Raw genomic sequence first — 20,525 nt, forward strand, 5'->3', positions numbered from 1 at the left:
TTTATGGAGTGCCTCCGAGATGGATTCTTAGAATAGCTTGTACTGGAGCCTACCAGGGAGAAGGCAATTCTGGATTTAGTGTTGAGTAATAAACCTGATTTGATAAGGGAACTCGAGGTAAAAGAGCCATTAGGAGGCAGTGATTATAATATGATAAGTTTTAATCTACTTATTGAGAGGGAGAAGGGAAAATCGGAAGTGTCAGTATTACAGTATAGCAAAGGGGATTACAGAGGCATGAGGCAGGAGCTGGCCAGATTTGACTGGAAGGAGGCCCTAGCAGGGAAGACGGTGGAACAGCAATGGCAGGTATTCCTGGGAATAATACAGAAGTTGCAGGATCAATTCATCCCAAAGAGGAGGAAAGATTCTAAGGGGAGTAAGAGGCACCCGTGGCTGACAAGGGAAGTCAAGGACAGCATAAAAATAAAAGAGAATAAGTATAACGTAGCAAAGAAGAGCGGGAAGCCAGAGGATTGGGACTCTTTTAAAGAGCAACAGAAGATAACTAAAAAAGCAATACGGGGAGAAAAGATGAGGTACGAAGGTAAGCTGGCCGATAATATAAAGGAGGACAGTAAAAGCTTCTTTAGGTATGAGAAGAGGAAAAAAATAGTTAAGGCAAATGTGGGTCCCTTGAAGACAGAAGCAGGGGAATTTATTACGGGGAACAAGGAAATGGCAGACGAGTTGAACCGGTACTTTGGATCTGACTTCACTAAGGAAGATACAAACAATCTCCCAGATGTTCTAGTGGCCAGAGATCCTAGGGTGATGGAGGAACTGAAGGAAATTCACATTAGGCAGGAAATGGTGTTGGGTAGACTGATTGGACTGAAGGCTGATAAATCCCCAGGGCCTGATGGCCTGCAACCCAGGGTACTTAAGGAGGTGGCTGTAGAAATCATGGACGCATTGGTGATCATTTTCCAATGTTCTATAGATTCAGGATCAGTTCCTGTGGTTTGGAGGGTAGCTAATGTTATCCCACCTTTTAAGAAAGGAGGGAGAGAGAAAACAGGAAATTGTAGACCAGTTTGTCTGACATTAGTGGTGGGGAAGATGTTGGAGTCAATTATAAAAGGCGAAATTTCAGAGCATTTGGATAGCAGTAGCGGGATCATTCCGAGTCAGCATGGATTTACGAAGGGGAAATCATGCTTAACTAATCTTCTGGAATTTTTTGAGGATGTAACTAGGAAAATTGACAGGGGAGAGCCGGTGGAAGTAGTGTACCTTGACTTTCAGAAAGCCTTCGACAAGGTCCCACACAGGAGATTAGTGGGCAAAATTAGAGCACATGGTATTGGGTATGGGGTACTGACATGGTTAGAAAATTGGTTGGCAGACAGAAAGCAAAGAGTGGGGATAAATGGGTCCCTTTCAGAATGGCAGGCAGTGACTAGTGGGGTACCGCAAGGCTCCGTGCTGGGACCGCAGCTATTTACAATATACATTAATGACTTGGATGAAGGGATTAAAAGTAACATTAGCAAATTTGCAGACGACACAAAGCTGGGGGGCAGTGTGAACTGAGGAAGATGCTATGAGGTTGCAGGGTGACTTGAACAGGCTGTGTGAGTGGGCGGATGTATGGCAGATGCAGTTTAATGTGGATATGTGTGAGGTTATCCACTTTGGTGGTAAGAATAGGAAAGCAGGTTATTATCTGAATTATGTCAAGTTAGGAAAAGGGGACGTACAACGAGATCTGGGTGTCCTAGTGCATCATTCACTGAAAGGAAGCATGCAGGTACAGCAGGCAGTGAAGAAAGCCAATGGAATGTTGGCCTTCATAACAAGAGGAATTGAGTATAGGAGCAAAGAGGTCCTTCCGCACCTGGAGTACTGTGTGCAGTTTTGGTCTCCAAATTTGAGAATGGATATTCTTGCTATTGAGGGTGTGCAGCGCAGGTTTACTAGGTTAATTCCCGGAATGGCGGACTGTCGTATGTTGAAAGACTGGAGCGACTAGGCTTATATACACTGGAATTTAGAAGGATAAGAGGGGATCTTATTGAAACATATAAGATTATTAAGGGGTTGGACATGTTAGAGGCAGGAAACATGTTCCCAAATGTTGGGGGAGTCCAGAACCAGGGGCCACAGTTTAAGAATAAGGGGTAGGCCATTTATAACAGAGATGAGGAAAAACTTTTTCAGTCAGAGAGTTATAAATCTGTGGATTTACAACTGCCTCAAAAGGCACTGGAGGCCAATTCTCTGAATGCTTTCAAGAGAGAGCTAGATAGAGCTCTTTAGGATAGCGGAGTCAGGGGGTAATGGGGAGAAGGCAGGAACGGGGTACTGATTGAGAATGATCAGCCATGATCACATTGAATGGTGGTGCCGGTTCGAAGGGCCGAATGGCCTCCTCCTGCACCTATTGTCTATTGTCTATATCGTATATTATTGATATATATTTTATGATGTTATGGAAATAATGGAACACATTTTAGTAAGACAGGAACCTCTTGAAACTTGGAAATATCCTGGAAATGATTAAATCTGCAATAATAATTGTAGGTTTTACTGTATTTACTCTTGATTGCTAAACATTGCTTTAAAATGTGGTTTTAATTGAGAATGCAGCGTAGTAAGCTTTGTTGCAAGGATTTGTGCAATGTGAGGTACAGTGGCCGATTGGCAGCAGCAGACCTCTACCTCAGCACAATGGTAACCTTATGCCCAGCTCCTTTCATAGAAACACAGAAAATAGGTGCAGGAATAGGCCATTCGGCCCTTCGAGCCAGCACCATCATTCAATATGACCATGGCTGATCATCCAGAATCAGTACCCCGTTCCTGCTTTTTCCCGATATCCCTTGATTCCTTTAGCCCGAAGTGCTAAATCTAATTCTCTCTTGAAAACATCCAGTGAATTGGCCTCCACTGCCTTCTGTGGCAGAGAATTCCACAGATTCACAACTCTCTGGGTGAAAAGGTTTTTCCTCATCTCAGTCCTAAATGGTTTACTCCTTTCACTCTGTCACTGGAAAATATTCCTTCACTCTTCTTCCCTTGTTGCTGCATCATGATCCTGAAACTCCCTGCCTGGCAACATTGTTCGGGAATTGTCAACACACAGACTGCATTTTTTTTTTTTTAAATCAACTCGCCCCCATCTTCTCAAGGGCAGCAAAGAATGAACACTACATTCTGGCCTCCCACAAATGGATAAAAATGTATTGCGTTGCTATGAAGAAACAATTTGTCTTCTTTCCTTTTCTGATAGGAATACTATTTTTGCCAGCAACACCTCATCACTCTCAATTGGTGAAATGGCAAGCGCTACAAGAAGACTGGACCGATTTGGTGGGCTCCATTTTTTCAATCCTGTCCCCTTGATGAAGCTGGTGGAGGTTTGTTTCTATTGTTTGCAAATTAGTTGAAGGACCAATGGAAAGAAATAAACTAAAGTAAAGATGCTTTAAGCTAACCCCAGATGCCTTCTATTATATTGAAAGAGACAGTAATTGAATTCATTTTTTCATAGGAATATGATTTGTGTGTAATTTGTGTTTGTGCATTTGTCTGAATCGATGTGCCTGTGATGCTGCTAGGAGCAACTATTTTCATTGTGCCTGTAGCTCGATGTACCTTTGCGTATTGGAATAAACTCAACTTGAACTGAACACGATTTATTGGTATCACATTTTACATAGTTTCCAACATAATGCAACCCATGTATGTCCATGTTAAGATTTGTATTCTACACATGGCTCCTCCTCCTCTCTTAAATCAATGTTATCAACATAACCCTCCATTGCTTTCTCTGCAAGTGTTATTTGCTTCAACTTACATTCAATTTATATCATCTAATTGCATTCTAGTAAAGTTTCAAATAAGCTATTGGTTTAATTGATGACTGTCTTGTGGTTAGATCTTCCTCCAGAAGTAGAAATTGCTCCATATTTTCCCTCATCAAACACTTCAATACTTCTTAGGACTTCAACAGATTCCTGTGATCATTCTCTTTTCCTGAGAAAAATCCCAGTCTGCTCTGAATGAATAATTTATTAACCACCTTCTTTCTTACACTTTGGCATCAGTTGCCCCGCACAGCTTTGTTTAACTGTGTCTATTCCTTACGTTATGTTTCTAATCAGCTTCCAGGAAAAAATGGGGCATGTAGAATCCCACACTTGAATAGTTCAATGAAAATAATAATATTAATCACAGTTAACAGTACTTTTTCTGTTTTTAATCAATACTATTTTGATAAGTTCAACTGTTTTTACACTAAACAACGTCAAATTAAATTGTTCCATAAAAAAAATTGTATCAATAGAATCAAGGGTTGATAAACTGTTCTGTGGATGAGTATTTTGTTAACAATTAGACTTTTCTTTTCATGTTTCTTTTAATCCTTTTGAATAGGTGATTGAGACTCCAGAGACCAGCCAGCAAACATTTGAAGCATTAATGAATTTCACTAAAGCATTGGGGAAAAAACCTGTGGCTTGTAAGGTAGGTTTCTTCCATATATATAGTGCAACAATTTTAGGGCCATCTTACTCACCATTAGCCTGCGGCCTGCAGTATTAAGTTTTGTTATATTTAAAAAGTAATAATGAGTTATAATGAGATGCAAAGTAAGCTTGAGAAATGGGTCCTCATCTTCGACTTCATGCATTGCATCCTTCTGGGTTATTGATGGGAAGTCATGTTTGACGGTTCTATTGGAAGCTGAATAAGTAAGAGGGAGCCGCAGTGAATGTGATGTGTTTGAATTTTCAGTGAGGCTTCAATAAGGTGCCATGCAAGAGGCAAAATGTGTTTATAGAGTTGACGTGCGAAGGGAGGATTAGTTAATGGACAGAAAACATTGTGTAGGGAATAAATGGACTATTTTTGGTACGTTGAGCTGCCTTGTAAGAGGATTTGAGTAGAACTTACTGGAATTACATTATACTGGTGAGTTTGCAGCTGGAATATTGTGGACAGGTTCCACCTCCTCACCCAAGAAAGGATGTACTTGTGACAGAAGGAGCAAACCAAAGGTTCATCAGATTGATTCCTGAGATGGGGAGGTTGTCCAATAGGTAGAGATTTAGCAGACCTAGACCAAAGGGTGAAAGGTGACTTCATCAAAATATATAATTCTTAATCGGATAAACTGGATAGATCTAAGAATATTATATCTCCTGTCTAGAATGGTTTGAAATGGGGATCTCAATAAGAAGTCAGCTATTTACCACAGTGATATGAATAATCTTCAGAAGGGAGTGAATCTTAAGAATTATCTTTGTCAGAGGGCTTTGGAGTTTCATTTTTGAGTACATTCAAGACAGGGACAGATAGATTATTGGATATTAAGGGAGTTATGCATATGAGAATGACGTATGCATAATGACTATGAGATGAGATGGCCTTACTTAATGTTGAAGTAGGTGCAAAGGCCTGAGAGATTACTCTTGCTTCTATTTTTACACTTATCAGTGACGATTGCATAGATTAGCAAGTTTACAGATGATACAAAAGTGAGTGGTTTTGCAGATAGTAAAGATGGTTGTGAAAGATTGCAGCAGGATGTGGATTGATTGGGGATGTAGGCGGAGGACAGGTTGATGGAATTTAACACAGAAAAGTGTGAGTGTTGCATTTTGGGACGTTGAACAAGGGGAGGACCTACACAGTGAATGGTAGGCCTCTCTGTCGTGTTGTAGAGCAGAGGGATCTAGGAGTTCCTTGAAGGTCGAGTCGCAGGTAGATACGGTGGTCAAAAAGTATTTTGGCACATTGGCCTTCATCAGTCAGAGTATTGAGTATAGAAGTTGGGAGGTCATGTTGCAGTTGTATATGACGTTGGTGGGACCACATATAGAATATTGTGTTCAGTTGTGGGCACCATGTAAAAGGAAAGATATTGTCAAGCTTGAAAAGGTTCCGAAAAGATTTACAAGGATGTTGCCAGGACTAGAGGGTGTGAGCTATAGGGAGAGGTTGAGTAGGCTGGGTCTCTATTCCATGGAGCGCAGGAGGATGAGGGGAGATCTTATACAGGTATACAAAATCATGAGAGGAATAGATCGGGTAGATGCACACAGTCTTTTACCCAGAGTAAGGGAATCGAGGACCAGAGGACATAGGTTCAAGGTGAAAGGGAAAAGATTTAATAGAAATCTGAGCGGTAACTTTTTCAAGCAATGGCTGGTGGGTGTATGGAACAAGCTGCCAGATGAGGTAGTTGAGGCTGGGACTATCAGATCGTTTATGAAACAGTTAGACAGGTACATGGATAGGACAGGTTTGGAGGGATATGGACCAAGCGCAGGCAAGTGGGACGAGTGTAGCTGGGACATTGTTGGCCGGTGTGGGCAAGTGGGTCGAAGGGCCTGTTTCCACACTGTATCACTCTATGACTCTTAAGAAGATAAATAATCGCATGTGGAAGAAAGGAGGAGACAATGACACTAATATGGTTAGTCAGAGACAGGTTGCAGCGTGCTTTATATGGGCTGTTCTACATAGGCTTGCATTGACCAGTTGGGTTCAGTAGACTGCTTCCATGCTTCTAAATGAGTAAGAGAAAATAATTGCAATTGTTCTTACAATTATGCTGCCGGCAAGAATGTAGATCTGCTCGTTACTATATTGTTGGAATCCTTGAGAGTTAATACTGAATAAAATGGATGTAAAATCATTAGCAGAACCCTGGGTTCGAATGACATATATGCTGAGCTGTTGAAAGCAAACAAAAGCTGAAACACTTCATGCAAATTCCCATTCCTTCTCAAATAGTCAAATTACAGCTTGGGACCTTTGCATTCCAGTGCTTTGCTGAGGAAAACAAAATGATAAAAGAAGAACAGATATTACCTTTCAATTTTGAAAGGCCTAAGTATTCCCACAAGTGTTTTTGCTCTTCTATGAAGTACCTTTAGGGCTCAAACTTAGCCTGAGTCACAAAGGCATTAAGGAGTGTGCACTTTTACTTTCCCTGACCTTACTTTTAGATATTTTGTTCTAATTGTATGTGATTATAGGCGGCACAGTGGTGCAGCTCGTAGTGGTGCAGCTCGTAGTGGTGCAGCTCGTAGTGGTGCAGCTCGTAGTGCTGCTGCCTCACGCGGCAGAGACCTGTGTGCCAGCTGTGTGGAGATTGCACGTTCTCCCTTTGACTGCATAAGTTTCCTTCAGGTGCTCAGGTTCCCCCACATCCCTAAGACATGTGGGCTGGTAGGTTAATTGGCCTCTGTAAATTGCCCGTTGTGTGTAGGTGAGTGGTTGAATCTGGGCAAATGAATGAATATTGGGAGATAATAAAATTGGATTAGATTTGTGTAGATTGAGTGTAAATGGGTGATCAATGATCAGTGTGGACACAGTGAACCGAATGGCCTGATTCCATGCTTTATCTCTAATAATTCCAAGTGTGAATGCAGAACTTTACTCATGGGTAAAATATTTTTGATATTTTGTGGTCGTGTATTTGATTTGGTGCAATAGATAATAAAAATCTATTTTATCATTGTAATAAAACACGTATGCATAGTAAAGCTTTGGCACTTAATCATATCATTTAATCTGTTCTTTCATCAGGACACTCCTGGATTTATTGTGAATCGGCTTCTGGTACCGTATATGATGGAAGCTGTCCGGCTGCACGAGAGAGGTAGTGATAATTTAAGCCATGTAGGGTTAATTACAAGTTCGGTAATGGAAAGCTGTAATTTCAGATTCAGCTCTATTTCACAAAGTGTTCTCGATTTTTATTTCCTTTCTGCTCTGTAGGCTCCAGCACCTTCCCCACCACCGATGTCAGGCTAACTGGTCTATAATTCCCTGTTTTCTCTCTCCATCCTTTCTTAAAAAGTGGGATAACATTAGCTACCCTCCAATCCACAGGAACAATCCTGAATCTATAGAACATTGGAAAATGATCACCAATGCGTCCCCAATTTCGTGAGCCACTCCTTAAGTAACCTGGGATTTATCAGCCTTCAGTCCCATCACCATTTCCTGCCTAATGTGAATTTCCTTCAGTTCCTCTGTCGCCCATGGTCCTCTAGCCACTAGTACATCTGGGAGATTGTTTGTGTCTTCCTTAGTGAAGACAGATTCAAAGTACCTAGTCAACTCGTCTGCCATTTCCTTGTTCCTTGTTCACCTGTTTCTGTCTTCAAGGGACCCACATTTGTCTTAACTAATTTTTTTCCTCTTCACATACCTAAATAAGCTTTTACTATCCTCCTTTATATTCTTGGCTAGCTTACCTTCGTATCTCATCTTTTCTCCCCATATTGCCTCTTTAGTTATCTTCTGTTGCTCTTTAAAAGTTTTCCAATCCTCTGGCTTCCCGCTCATCTTTTCTATGTTATACTTCTCTTTTATTTTTATACTGTCCTTGACTTCCCTTGTCAGCCATGGTCACCTCTTACTCCCTTTAGAATCTTTCTTCCTCTTTGGATTGAACTGATCCTGCACCTTCTGTATTATTCCCAGAAATACCTGCCATTGCCGTTCCACTGCCATCCCTGCAGGGGTCTCTTTCCAGTCAACTTTGGCCAGCTCCTCCATCATGCCTTTGCTCAACTGTAATACTGACACTTCCGATTTTCCCTTCTCCCTTTCAAATTGTAGATTAAAATTTATCATATTATGGTCACTACCTCCTAATGGCTCCTTTACCTTGAGTTCCTTTATACACAACACTAAATCCAGAAAATTGCCTTCTCCCTGGTAGGCTCCAGTACAAGCTGCTCTAAGAATCCATCTTGAAGGCACTCCACAATCTCCCTTTCTTGGGGTCCAGTAACAACCTGATTTTCCCAGTCTACCTGCATGTTGAAATCTCCTATAACCACCATAGCATTACTTTTGCTATATGCCAATTTTAACTCTTGATTCAACTTGCACTGTTTGGGGGCCTGTAGATAACTCCCATTATGGTCTTTTTACCCTTACAATTCCTCAGTTCGATCCATACTGACTACATCTCCTGATTCTATGTCACCCCTCGCCAGGAACTGAACTTCTCGAACTTTCCTTCCCATTAATTCGGGAGCCTTTTGTAACTTTTCCTGTACTCACTTCCTTTTTACTCCCAATTTGTCAACCCCTCCCTCCAGTTATTGAGTTATTGCATAATGCAATTAGTCGTTTCCACTATTTTTAGATATTTTATTAGACTGGCGCAAAAAAAATACTCAGCGTAGGTTTTTCTTTAAACAGAGACTTTGATTTCAGCCCCGTAGTATTAGCAGAAAGGAAAATAAAAATCACAGCTATTCGTGCCACATGAGAAGGAAAAAAATGGTTTTGTAGATCTTGGCTTAAAGTCCATGGTTTTCCTTGGGTGAGGTATCAGTTGTTTGATTTCACTTTGAAATTAAAAGGCAGCGCTCTGACTAACTATTTATTTTAGCCTGGGCAAGGATCAAAGTACATTTATGACTGTCAGTACAATATGACCACAGCAAAGTTTCAGCTGTATCAATTATGATGCAGCGAGGGGAAGAGTTCATTTGATTTAAATTCAGGAATAGAATTTTTCAGAGCAATTGGCTGAAGGCAGGGAATGAAACCAAAGGTACATTTAGACACACAACAAAGGACAACATTGCAGAGAACCTATGTAGAATTACCAGGGAGTTCCAATACCTTGCAGTGTACCTGGACAGTAAACTGGACTGGTCCAGGAAAGCTGAGGCCCTGTACAAGAAGGGACAGAGCCGACTGTACTTCTTGAGAAGGCTCCGCTCCTTCAATGTCTGCAGTAAGATGCTGCAGATGTTCTATCAATCAGTGGTAGCTGCTGCCAGCTTCTTCCCTGTGGTGTGCTGGGGCAGCAGGGCAAAGGCTGCAGACGCTATTAGGATCAACAAACTCATCAGGAAGGCTGTCTCCGTCCTGGGGGCGGAGTTGGACTCATGGGAGGTGGTCTTGGAGGGGAGGATGCTCCTCAAACTGCGAGCATCCTGGACAATGCAGCTCTTGCCCTCCATGATACACTGGTCATCCTGAGGAGCACCTTCAGCAACAGACTGTTTCCACCAAGATGCAGAACAGAACGCCACAGGAGATCTTTCTTCCCTGTGGGTATCAAACTGTGCAACTCCTCCCCCTTCTGTCATGGGGTAGACTGAGACTGAGACTGACTCCCCCCTCCCTCCCCAATCTTTGCACATCCCCCAAGCCTTTCCACTCGTTACTTTAATTTCATGTTTCGTGCAGTTTGTGTTTTTTATGACTGTTGGTGGATCAATTTCCCTCCTGGGATAAATAAAGTTCTATCGTAGAAGCACAGTTCTTAGTCTATTGTAATGGAGAAGTTTGAGATCAATTAAAAGATGGTTGAAAAAACGTTCAACAATAATAAACCTGAATGTAAACCAATTTAAAAGTTCCCAAACTGTGGTGTTCAATGTGTCTTTGGGAAGCATGCAGGAATATTTGTGCAGTGACAAATGTATGAGGTCCCATGGATATTTACATTGGGGGAAAAAGAGATGGTATGGATTTGTCAGGCAGAAAATTGCAGTATATGGTCAGGCAGCTAAATGCGAAATATATCAAGCAATTGTTCAATGGAGAAGATCAGGCACAGGGTCAGAGATGGGTGTGGAGCAGATGGCGAGATTTGATCAGGCAGATGATAAAGGAGATGGTTGGACAGCCAATGGGACCAGATTATAACTGCCATTTAAAAAGCTAAAATATAATATGTTTGTGGCAGGGTATGGATTGCTGCCAAATTTTGAAGGGAATATGCAGTGAAATTTGGTCAAATTGACATAACATGAGAATAAAATGGGTTAGGTTAACTCTATCTCTTTAGGACTCCATTATTATCAGTCTAATCAGAATAGAAATTTATTTGTCAGATAACGATGAACAATAACGCTTTGATCTCTGCAAAATAAATCCTCCCTGTCCAGACCCCATTAATGTTATGGCAGGGGATGAATTTACCAAAATACGTATTTTTATAAATGGATCTCTGTCTAGAGAAAAATTGGATGTTATTTGTAACATAAAACTGAGCCGGACTTTTCTTGGATTGACGCGTATGTGAAAAAAAAATCTTATGTAGTGCTATACTATTTTGTTTAGAATGATAATGATCAGATCACATTGGGCTTTGATATTCTGTCAGACTGAGAAAGATCAAAGTAATCGTGTTAGAATAAGCAGTAACTCTGCGAATCTACTTCACTGTGGGAACTAGTAGCAAACAAGCACTGTCCAAAATACTGTCTGCATGTTGCATGTGAGGTCTCCTATAATGGGAGGCAACCGCATTATCCTGCTGCATCTACTGCAGCCACCACATCGTGTAATTGTTCATAGGTGAAGTGGGGTTCCCACGTCCATCACTTGTGGTCACATCAGTAGATGCAGCCTGCTTCTTGAAGCAGTGACTCTCAATGAGAACCACCACTGCAGGAGCTGCTTCAGTAATGGGAAATTGCATGTTAAATGCACCTCGCGTAAATCTGGAAAAGATACGTAGTGTTACAACAAGTTCTGGAGTAACTCAGCGGATCAGGCAGCATTCCTTGAGAACATGAAGAGGTGATGTTTTGACCAATAAATCACCTATCCATGTTACTCCAGCATTTTGAGTCCTTTTGTTTATTAACCAGCATCGGCAGTTCGTTGTTTCTACAAAGATATGTAGTTGATGGGTGAAACTGCATTAAAGGACAGGATATCTACCATTTACAAAGGCACAACTCTATGCACATTGGTCAGGTAAGAAGGTACTGCTCAATGGTCTTGGGAAGAAACTGATGCAATCTATTCCACTGCCTGACATCACTTTGGTACACATTTCCACATACAATGCAGTTTCTAGCCCTTTGTGTCTTATTCTATTTTATAATTTAATTCACATAATTGATGCTTTTGTGCCTTGAGGACACCACAAGTAGTTCCGGGGCAGTTCAGACAAGTGAGTCGTGCCTTGTGTTAAAACTTTGCACAATTCGCCCTTGCCCTGAAGATACAACAGAGCAATTAACATGCTTTTGAGTAAAAAGTTATTTGAATTATATATAACACTTTTTGATACCTCGTTGTTAGTCCAGTCACATAAGTAGCAGATTAATACATTTATTTTGATGTTTTTCTTAGGTCATGGATCAAAGGAAGATATTGATGTTGCAATGAAACTGGGCGCTGGATATCCTATGGGTCCTTTTGAATTATTGGATTATGTTGGACTTGACACCTGCACGTTTATTATTGACGGTATGTGGAGTGAGTTTTTTAATGTATTACAGAACTTTATTGTCATTCGGTACAGATACCGAACAAAATTAATATTGTTCTAATGCCGTTGTTTAATAGAAATAATCAATATGTTTGGTTTTTGTGTGACAACCAAATGCTACAATTCTCTGCCTCACTTTGGCTAGCAGTGTGATTTATTGGTGAAAGTTGACATCTAGTAGCAAGCACATTCGGTACTAACCAGAAGTTACCAGAGAAAAACAGTGAGACTGAAGTTGATGTAACTTGGGTGAACTATTGGGAGAGGCAATGAGGTGAGGACTGGGTCAAATTGTGCAAGCTGTTCCAGCACAAGGCACAGATTGTTTAGTTTAAAGATGCAACGCGGAAACAGGCCCTTTGGCTCACCAAGTCCACGCCAACCAGCGATCCCCACACATTAACACTATCCTACACACACTTTGAACAATTTACAATTTTACCAAGCTAATTAACCAACAAATCTGTACGTCTTTGGAGTGTGGGAGGAAACCAGAGTTCTCGGAGAAAACCTACGCATTTCACGTGGACTACGGGTGATGTCTGTAAGCTAGCCAAGTGGAATATGAGGTGGTGTTCCTCCACTTTGCATATGGCCTCACCCTGGCAATGGAGGAGGCTAATACATTAATTTGTTCACATATCTGCATTGCATTTCCTCAACCCATTTTGATTTCAACGTAGCTTATGATTTAGCTACTCTGTTAAATGAAAATTGATTGAGGAGATGAATGTGTAAGTGACCTTCTCTCTCACTTGGCACCGATGTTGCAGAGAAACACTGCAGTTAATGAAATTGCAGATTTATTTTGCCAACATTTTGGCTCCCTTCAAACTAACACTGTATCAGAATAGTGATGATTACAAATAAGCAGCAAGATTGTCAAGACTTTATTCCCCATTCCAAAGGCACTATGGTTTCAAGCTTCTATGCCCTGTGGTTGCTTCAGCAGCCTGTTCCAGGGCTTTGAGTGCAGATGTAAATGATATTCATTCTGATGTTCAGGGAATGCCGTCATTTGACGTTTGACGTCCTGGAAATCTGGAAAAGTTTCAAATACAATACCTTCCCAGACTGATGTTGATATTGAGGAAATTCGGCATGTCTCCAATAACTCTCACAACAACAAGCCCTGGTTCACAGCAGAACTCAGACAGCTCCGCCAGTCAAAAGATGAGGCCTACAGGAGCAGGGATACAGACCTCCGCAGGCAGGCCAAGTACAAGCTGAGAAGGGGAATCGGAGCTGCCAATGAAAGCTACTCTGAGAAGCTGAGGAGCAAGTTTTCAGCTAATGATTCTTCAATTTGGAAGGGCTAGCAAGAAATCACCAGCTACAAGATGAAAACCCCACGCTCCTTGGACAATCGTCAGCTGACCAACCACCTGAACGAGTTTTACTGTAGGTTGGAGAAACAGAAACATAATCCTGGGATCCCCACCCCCCCCCCCCCCATCATCACTTCACACGGACTCATAGACTGACTCCAGTTTGCAAAGACTGGCCCCTTCTCCCCCCACCGCTCTACAATCACCAATTTGCACATACTCACAGCCTGACTCCAGACTGGGCCCTCGTCCACTGCCCAACATCAGTCTGGCCACTTCTCCATCTCCAACAATAGAAATAGCGGAGGTGGAGTGTCTATTCAGGAAACAGGAAAGCCGGAAATCTCCAGGTTTCCCCCTCTACCCTCAAGCTTTGTGCCGAACAACTGGCACCGATCTACACAGACATTTTCAACCAGTCCCTGCAAACCTGCACTGTCCCTGCCTGCTTCAAGGTCTCCACTATTGATCGATGGTGACGCGGTCAACCTAGGCCTGCACTTCATCCTCCAGCACCTAGACCGCGAGGGAACCTGTGCCAGGATTCTGTTTGTGGACTTTAGCTCTGCATTGTACCATTGTACCAGAGCTACTACACTCCAAACTCTCCCAGCTGACTGTGCCTGAACCCCTCTGTCAGTGGATCATCAACCTTCTGGCAGACAGGAAGCAGCATGTGAGGCTGGGAAAACACAACTCAGACCTGCAGACCCTCAGCATAGGAGCACCGCAGGGCTGCGTACTCTCCCCTCTCCTTTACTCTCTCCACACCAATGACTGCACTTCCACAGACTCCTCTGTCAAGCTCCTCAAGTTTGTGGATCCAGGATGGGGAGGAATCTGCCTACAGATGGGAAGTGGTGTCCTGGTGCCATCGCAACAACCTGGAGCTCAATGCACTCAAGACAGTGGAACTAATTGTAGACTTTCGAAGAGCTTCCCCTCACCTCCCCCACTCACCATCAACAACACCACAGTTACATCTGTGGAGTCATTTAAGTTCCTTGGAACCATCATCTCCAGGGACCTTAAATGGGGGGGCACCATCGACTCCACAGTCAAAAAGGCCCAACAGAGGATGTACTTCCTGCGGCAACTGAGGAAACACAATCTGCCACAGGCAATGATGATCCAATTCTGTACTGCTATCATTGAGTCTGTCCTCACCTTCTCCATCATGGTCTGGTTTGGCTCAGCCACCAAGCACGACATCCGGAGGCTGCAACGGATCGTTCGCACAACTGAGAAGGTTGTTGGCTGCAACCTTCCTCCCCATTGACGAACTGTATACTGCAAGGGCCAGTTTACTGTCGATTACATCACAGTTTGGTTTAGAAACAGTTCTGCCCAAGACCATGAGGAATAGAAGAAAGTTATACATGTAGCCCAGTCCATCACACAGACCAGACTCCTCACCACTGATTCCATCTAAACTTCACAATGCCTCGGGGAAAGCAGCCAACATAATTAAAGACTTGACCTCCCTGAACCCATTGGGCAAAAGATACAGAAACTTGAAAGTGTGCACCCCACCCCAGCTTCCTCCACACTTTAATCGGCCCTCTGCACAGTCCTTCCATAAGCTAGGGTAGTGTCCGATTCAATCTACCCCGTTGGGTCAATGTAACTAGTGCACTACTGAGAACTATATTCCACACTCTGTACCGTCTCCTCTGCCCTACCCCTTGTACTTGAGTTTGAATAGATTGTATTTATATACAGCTTGATCTGAATGAATAACATGCAAAACAAAGCTTCTCTCGGTACCTCGGTAAACGTGACAATAATAAACCTAAGCCATGAAGGTGACTTTTAAACAAGCAAAAAAGCTGCTAATGCTGGATATTTGTAATAATAACTGAAAATGCTGTTAACACAACAGATCAGGCAGCATCTGTGGAAAGCGGATAGATGATAGCTGGCTCGAAGGGCCGAATGGTCTACTCCAGCACCTATTGTCTATTGTTTATTGTCTATACTTCCATCGTGTCTAATGTAAAGGCTCCATTCATTTCAGTTTCTCCATCTCTATCCAATGATAAGACTTTCTACAGAGGTGCTTCTAAAATGTCTTCCTTCCTTCCTGAACAGTGGCTTTGCATCAAAATGGTGGACAGAACTCTTGACCGCTTCTCATCTGTTTCCCACACCCCTGCACTCACCCCTTCACCTTCTTGTCAGAGGAAGAAGAGTTCTCCTAGCCCTCACCTTCCAGCCTCACCATTCGTCGCCTCGCCATTTGTCACAATCATTTGATCATTCTTTGCAATTTTCACCACCTCCAACAAGATTCCACCACCAGGATTTCCCTCCTTTTTTCCTTCAGCATTTCAAAGGGATTGCTTGCTTCATGATTCCCAGATTCCACTCCATCTATCACTCCTGTCATATGGCTTTTCCCATGAAGCCACTAGGTGATGCACACTTGTCCTTTCACATTTTCACTTCTCACCATCCAGGGATCGAAACAATCTTTACAGATGAAGTAGCAATTCACTTACTCTTCTTCCTGTCTAATGCTGCTTTCAGTATTTACAATGTATGCTTCTAACTGGCAGATTAACTTATTTAATTTCACTCTATCAGAGATATTCATTTTGTTCCAGCCATCCCTCCTCTACCTTCTCTGCTGCTGAAAACTAGCTTGTTTTCTCTCTTTCCCAGTTATTTCTCAGTCCTGAAATGTTATCTCTGTTTTCTCTTACCAAAGATGCTGTGAGATCTGCTGAGTGTTCCCATCATTTTCTGTGTTTACTTCACACTTATTCCGCTTTTATGGGAATATATTGTCATCCATTAATTATTATTATTATTATTAAGCATTATTAAACTGCACTCAATCTGGTTAAAATCACTTTTTTTAAGGTATTGACATCTTTCTATTCCCCTACCCTTTCAATTGCATTAAAAGTTAGAGAGTTAAAGGAGTGAACAGTAGGTGGTGCCACAGTGAAGCAGGAAGCCTTACGGTAAATAAAACCACTCAGGACATTTTATAGATTTGCACTGAACCTGCCTTTCATTTTCTGGGAAATTTTAGGTTTGAAGATTGCGTATACTAATTAATAACTGAGCTTGTTAAGGAAGCTTGTTGAGGTCTGAACTTTCTGCAAATTAATCATCAGTTACAACCTACTTTCAGCTGCAAACTTGACATGAAGTACAGTAAACCCTCGTTTTAATGGACCAGTTGGTGAAGAAAGGTTCGCCGGTGCAGATCAGCAGCATCGGCACCTAGATTTAAGGTGAAATGACACAAAGTGCTGGAGTACCTCAGCAGACTGAGTCTGAAGAAGGGTCCCGACCAGAAGCATCACCTATCCATGTTATCCAGAGATGCTGCCTGACCTGCTGAGTTACTTCAGCACTTTGTATCTTTACTTTAGACTTTAGAGATACAGCACGGATACAGGCCATTCAGCCCTTCATGTCTGCACCAACCAGTGATCACCTCGTACACTAACACTATCCTAGACACTAGGGACTATCCGCAATTTTACCAAAGTCCATTAACTTGCAAACCTCTATGTCTTTGGAGTGTGGGAGAAAACCGGAGCACCCGGAGAAAACCCACATGGTCATGGGGAAAACGTAAAACTCGGTACAGAGAGCATCTATCGTCAGGATTGAACCCAGTGCTGTAAGGCAGCAACTCTACCATTGCACCACCATGTGCACTTACTGTCCTTTTGTGTATTAACCAGCATCTGCAGTTCTTTGTTTCTACTACGTATAATGATAATGCCTTACTCGGTTATAGCTCAATAGGTAATAATGGACACCACTCCCACCCCTCCCCCATAGTCCATTATAATGAGGGTGTACTGTATTTTTAAATTTATTTTCCCTTTGAACCTATTGGGATTCTAATTTGGGTTGTGTCCACTTCAGTGGTTGTGGGATTATTCTCTTTGTTTTGTGGCACTTCATAATTTCCATTTCCGTCCATTTGGACTCTTGATGGATTCTGGTTCAGCTTTCTATGTTAGGTTTGACAGTCTGATGCACCAGTTCTTCATGCAGTCTTTGCACCTTTACCTAAATACCTACATGATCTCTGTTGATAACATTGTCTATGTAAGGCAGCTGAAGATGTCAGCCGAAGTGATGGGGTTATCACCCCCATTAAAACATTCTTGTTGCGTAAAGCAGCTTCGTGATAAAACATCCAGGATGTGGAAAGTGAGATTAAGATTGTGATTTCCTCATTATGATTTAGCGACTCTGTGCCATATTAAAGTTACAAGGAACTGCAGATGCTGCTTTACAACAAAAAAAAGACATAGGGTGCTGGAGTAACTCAGCAGATCAGGCAGCATCGAAGATATACATACCAAAAGCTGGAGTAACTTAGCGGGTCAGACAAAATTTCTGGAGAAAGGGAATAGGTGACATTTCTGGTCGAGACCCTTGGAAAACATGGATAAGTGACGTTTCAGGTCGGGGTCCTTCTTCAAACCAGATTCACATTAAAGATATGATTGAAAAATTATGTAAAAATCATCATGACCATTGATTTGCATTAATGTATCATGACAGAGCAAAATGAACTGAAGTACTTCACAAACACAAATAGAGAAACGTCCTAAAAAACCCAGAGAACTGGCAGGTTGGGAATGGCTCGTGGTTACCAGTGTCAAGTGGTTTAAAAATCCTGTAATATTACAAACCAATAAAACAAAATTCTGACCAAACCATTAAAACTCTCTAAATGTTGAAATGCTAATTTGGGCCACATTCTCGCATCTGTCATTGATTATGGCATTGTTTCATCCGACAAGAATGGAACAAATGCTGGTGTAGATTCACACTACAAAGCCCAGCAGACTCCTTGGCATCTGATTCTTTAATTAAATAAGATTCTGTTTGGGGGGGGGGAGGGGGGCTGGGAAGGCGCTATGTATTTACTTACTTGTATCCTAATGAAGTGTTTTGGAATTACGACAGTGTCTGAAGGTCTCGATCCGAAACGTCACCCATTCCTTCTCAACAGTTCAACAGTTCAACAGAGCTTTATTTGTCTATCTTCTCTCCAGAGATGCTGCCTATACCGCTGAGTTACTCCAGCATTTTGTGTCTATCTTCAGTTTAAACCAGCATCTGCAGTTCCTTCCTACACAGTGAATATCTGTTTGTTGACAGTGTGAGTGCTAGTTGTAATTGTGTCCTACTGTCACAATGCTCATAAGATTGTAGCCATCAACACCAAAATGAAGAAAACCATACATATCGGATGAAGTTTTATGTAAAATAAGAAAATAACTTAAAGGGTTAAAATTAAATGGTGTACTTTTACATTGTTTTGTGAATCTTTTTGTGAATAGGCCAGAATTGTGTTATATTTTTGCATTTTCCCAACCATTCTTTCGTTAATCACAACTGTTTCCCTTCTCAGGATGGCACAAGATGGATCCAGACAACCCCCTCTTTGCTCCCAGTGCCCTGTTAAATAAACTGGTGGATGAAGGAAAGCTGGGTAAAAAGACCGGTGAGGGTTTCTACAAATATTCCTAGAAGACAAGTTGTGTGGTGTTGTTACAGTTTTTGGACACTGAATCATGCAAGCTGCCAACTGTTAGCTCAGGTGGACACCAAATGCTGGAGAAACTCAGCGGGTCAGGCAGCATCTCTGGAGCGAAAGAATGGGTGACGTTTCGGGTCGATTCCCTTCTTCAGACGTCACCCATTCCTTCTCTCCAGAGAAGCTGCCTGTCCCGCTGAGTTACTCCAGCATTTTGTGTCTACCTTCGATTTAAACCAGCATCCGCAGTTCTTTCCTGCCCAACTGGTAGCTCAGTGTGTGTAACTTCTCTGGCAATTACTTGACGGTTACATTATACAAATTGCAATGTAATATTTTGAAAATATGAAAATGGCTGCAAGCAGGATAACCTAGCTCCAGCCTGGTGCAATGATGGTGGTATATATCTGTAAAAGAAAAATGATTAAAATCATTATATTGTTTCTACCTTGCGAAGTGCCTTTCAAATTATTATGCATCCAAAGATGTTCAGTAATGTACTTGGAGTGATTGTGGGATTTGAACTTGTAAGTTCTTTATATTTTTAATGTATCAATAAAGTGTCACTTGACTCGGATAATTCCAAAACAGCCCTATTTACTTTGTTTACTCTGGGAGTATGTCGAATGTAAGGGGCAAATATGCAGTTAGTGGCAAGACCCCTAATGGCATTGATGCAGAGAGATCTTGGGGTCCAAGTCAATAGCTTCCTGAAAGTGCCAACAAGTAGCTGGAGTGGTAAAGAAGGCATATAATATGCTTGCCCTCATCGGTTGAGGCATTGGGTGTTAAGAATCAGGAAGTCATGTTGCAACTTTATAGGACATGGGTTAGGCGGCATTTGTACGATTGATCTAGTCGCCCTTCTACAGGAAGGATATGGTGACTTTGGAGATGGTGCAGAAGAGGTTTGCCAGAATGCTGCCTGGATTTGAGGGTATTCGCTCTAAAGAGAAGTAGAACAAACTGGGATTGTATTCTCTGGAACATTGAAAGTTGAAAGGAGACCTGAAAGAAGTATATAAAATGACAAGAGGGTAGACAGATCTTTTTTTTCTAGGATGGAAATGTAAAGATTAGTGGGTATAGCTTTAAAGTGAGAGGCAGGAGCTATGTGGGGCAAGTTTTATTTACAAAAAAGAGTGGGTTCTTGGAATAGGCTGCTACGGGTGGGATAGTGGGATTTAAGAGGCTTCTAGATAACCACATGGATATGCAGGAAATGGAGGGATATGGATTACATGCAGGGCTAGCAGATTAGTTTAACTTGGCAATATGTTCGATACGGACATTGTAAGCCGTAGGGCCTGTTCCTGTGCTGTATTATTCTTTGTTCTATTTGTTCCTATTTAGCTTGTATGCTACTTTATTCTTGTGCATTATTTAATTCTTAATTGACTCTAAACATTTAATTAATTTTAACTCTAAACATACCCTCAACATTTCCCCACTGCCA

The 20,525-nt window shown here is 41.9% G+C and overlaps 1 protein-coding gene across 1 annotated transcript in view; it reads left to right on the forward strand.

Moving 5' to 3' along the window:
• Window positions 1-19,642, forward strand: part of hadh (hydroxyacyl-CoA dehydrogenase) — a 29,664-nt gene extending 10,022 nt beyond the window's left edge. The window contains exons 4-8 of the mRNA XM_078403662.1: window positions 3,236-3,362; window positions 4,381-4,470; window positions 7,546-7,618; window positions 12,082-12,198; window positions 18,944-19,642. Of these exons, the coding sequence (XP_078259788.1) occupies window positions 3,236-3,362; window positions 4,381-4,470; window positions 7,546-7,618; window positions 12,082-12,198; window positions 18,944-19,062 (526 nt within the window). The 3' untranslated portion in view covers window positions 19,063-19,642. The remainder of the gene's footprint in view (window positions 1-3,235; window positions 3,363-4,380; window positions 4,471-7,545; window positions 7,619-12,081; window positions 12,199-18,943) is intronic.
• The last annotated feature ends 883 nt before the right edge of the window (window positions 19,643-20,525 follow it).

Source organism: Rhinoraja longicauda, chromosome 1, assembly GCF_053455715.1.
Source record: "Rhinoraja longicauda isolate Sanriku21f chromosome 1, sRhiLon1.1, whole genome shotgun sequence".
Taxonomy (NCBI): domain Eukaryota; kingdom Metazoa; phylum Chordata; class Chondrichthyes; order Rajiformes; family Arhynchobatidae; genus Rhinoraja; species Rhinoraja longicauda.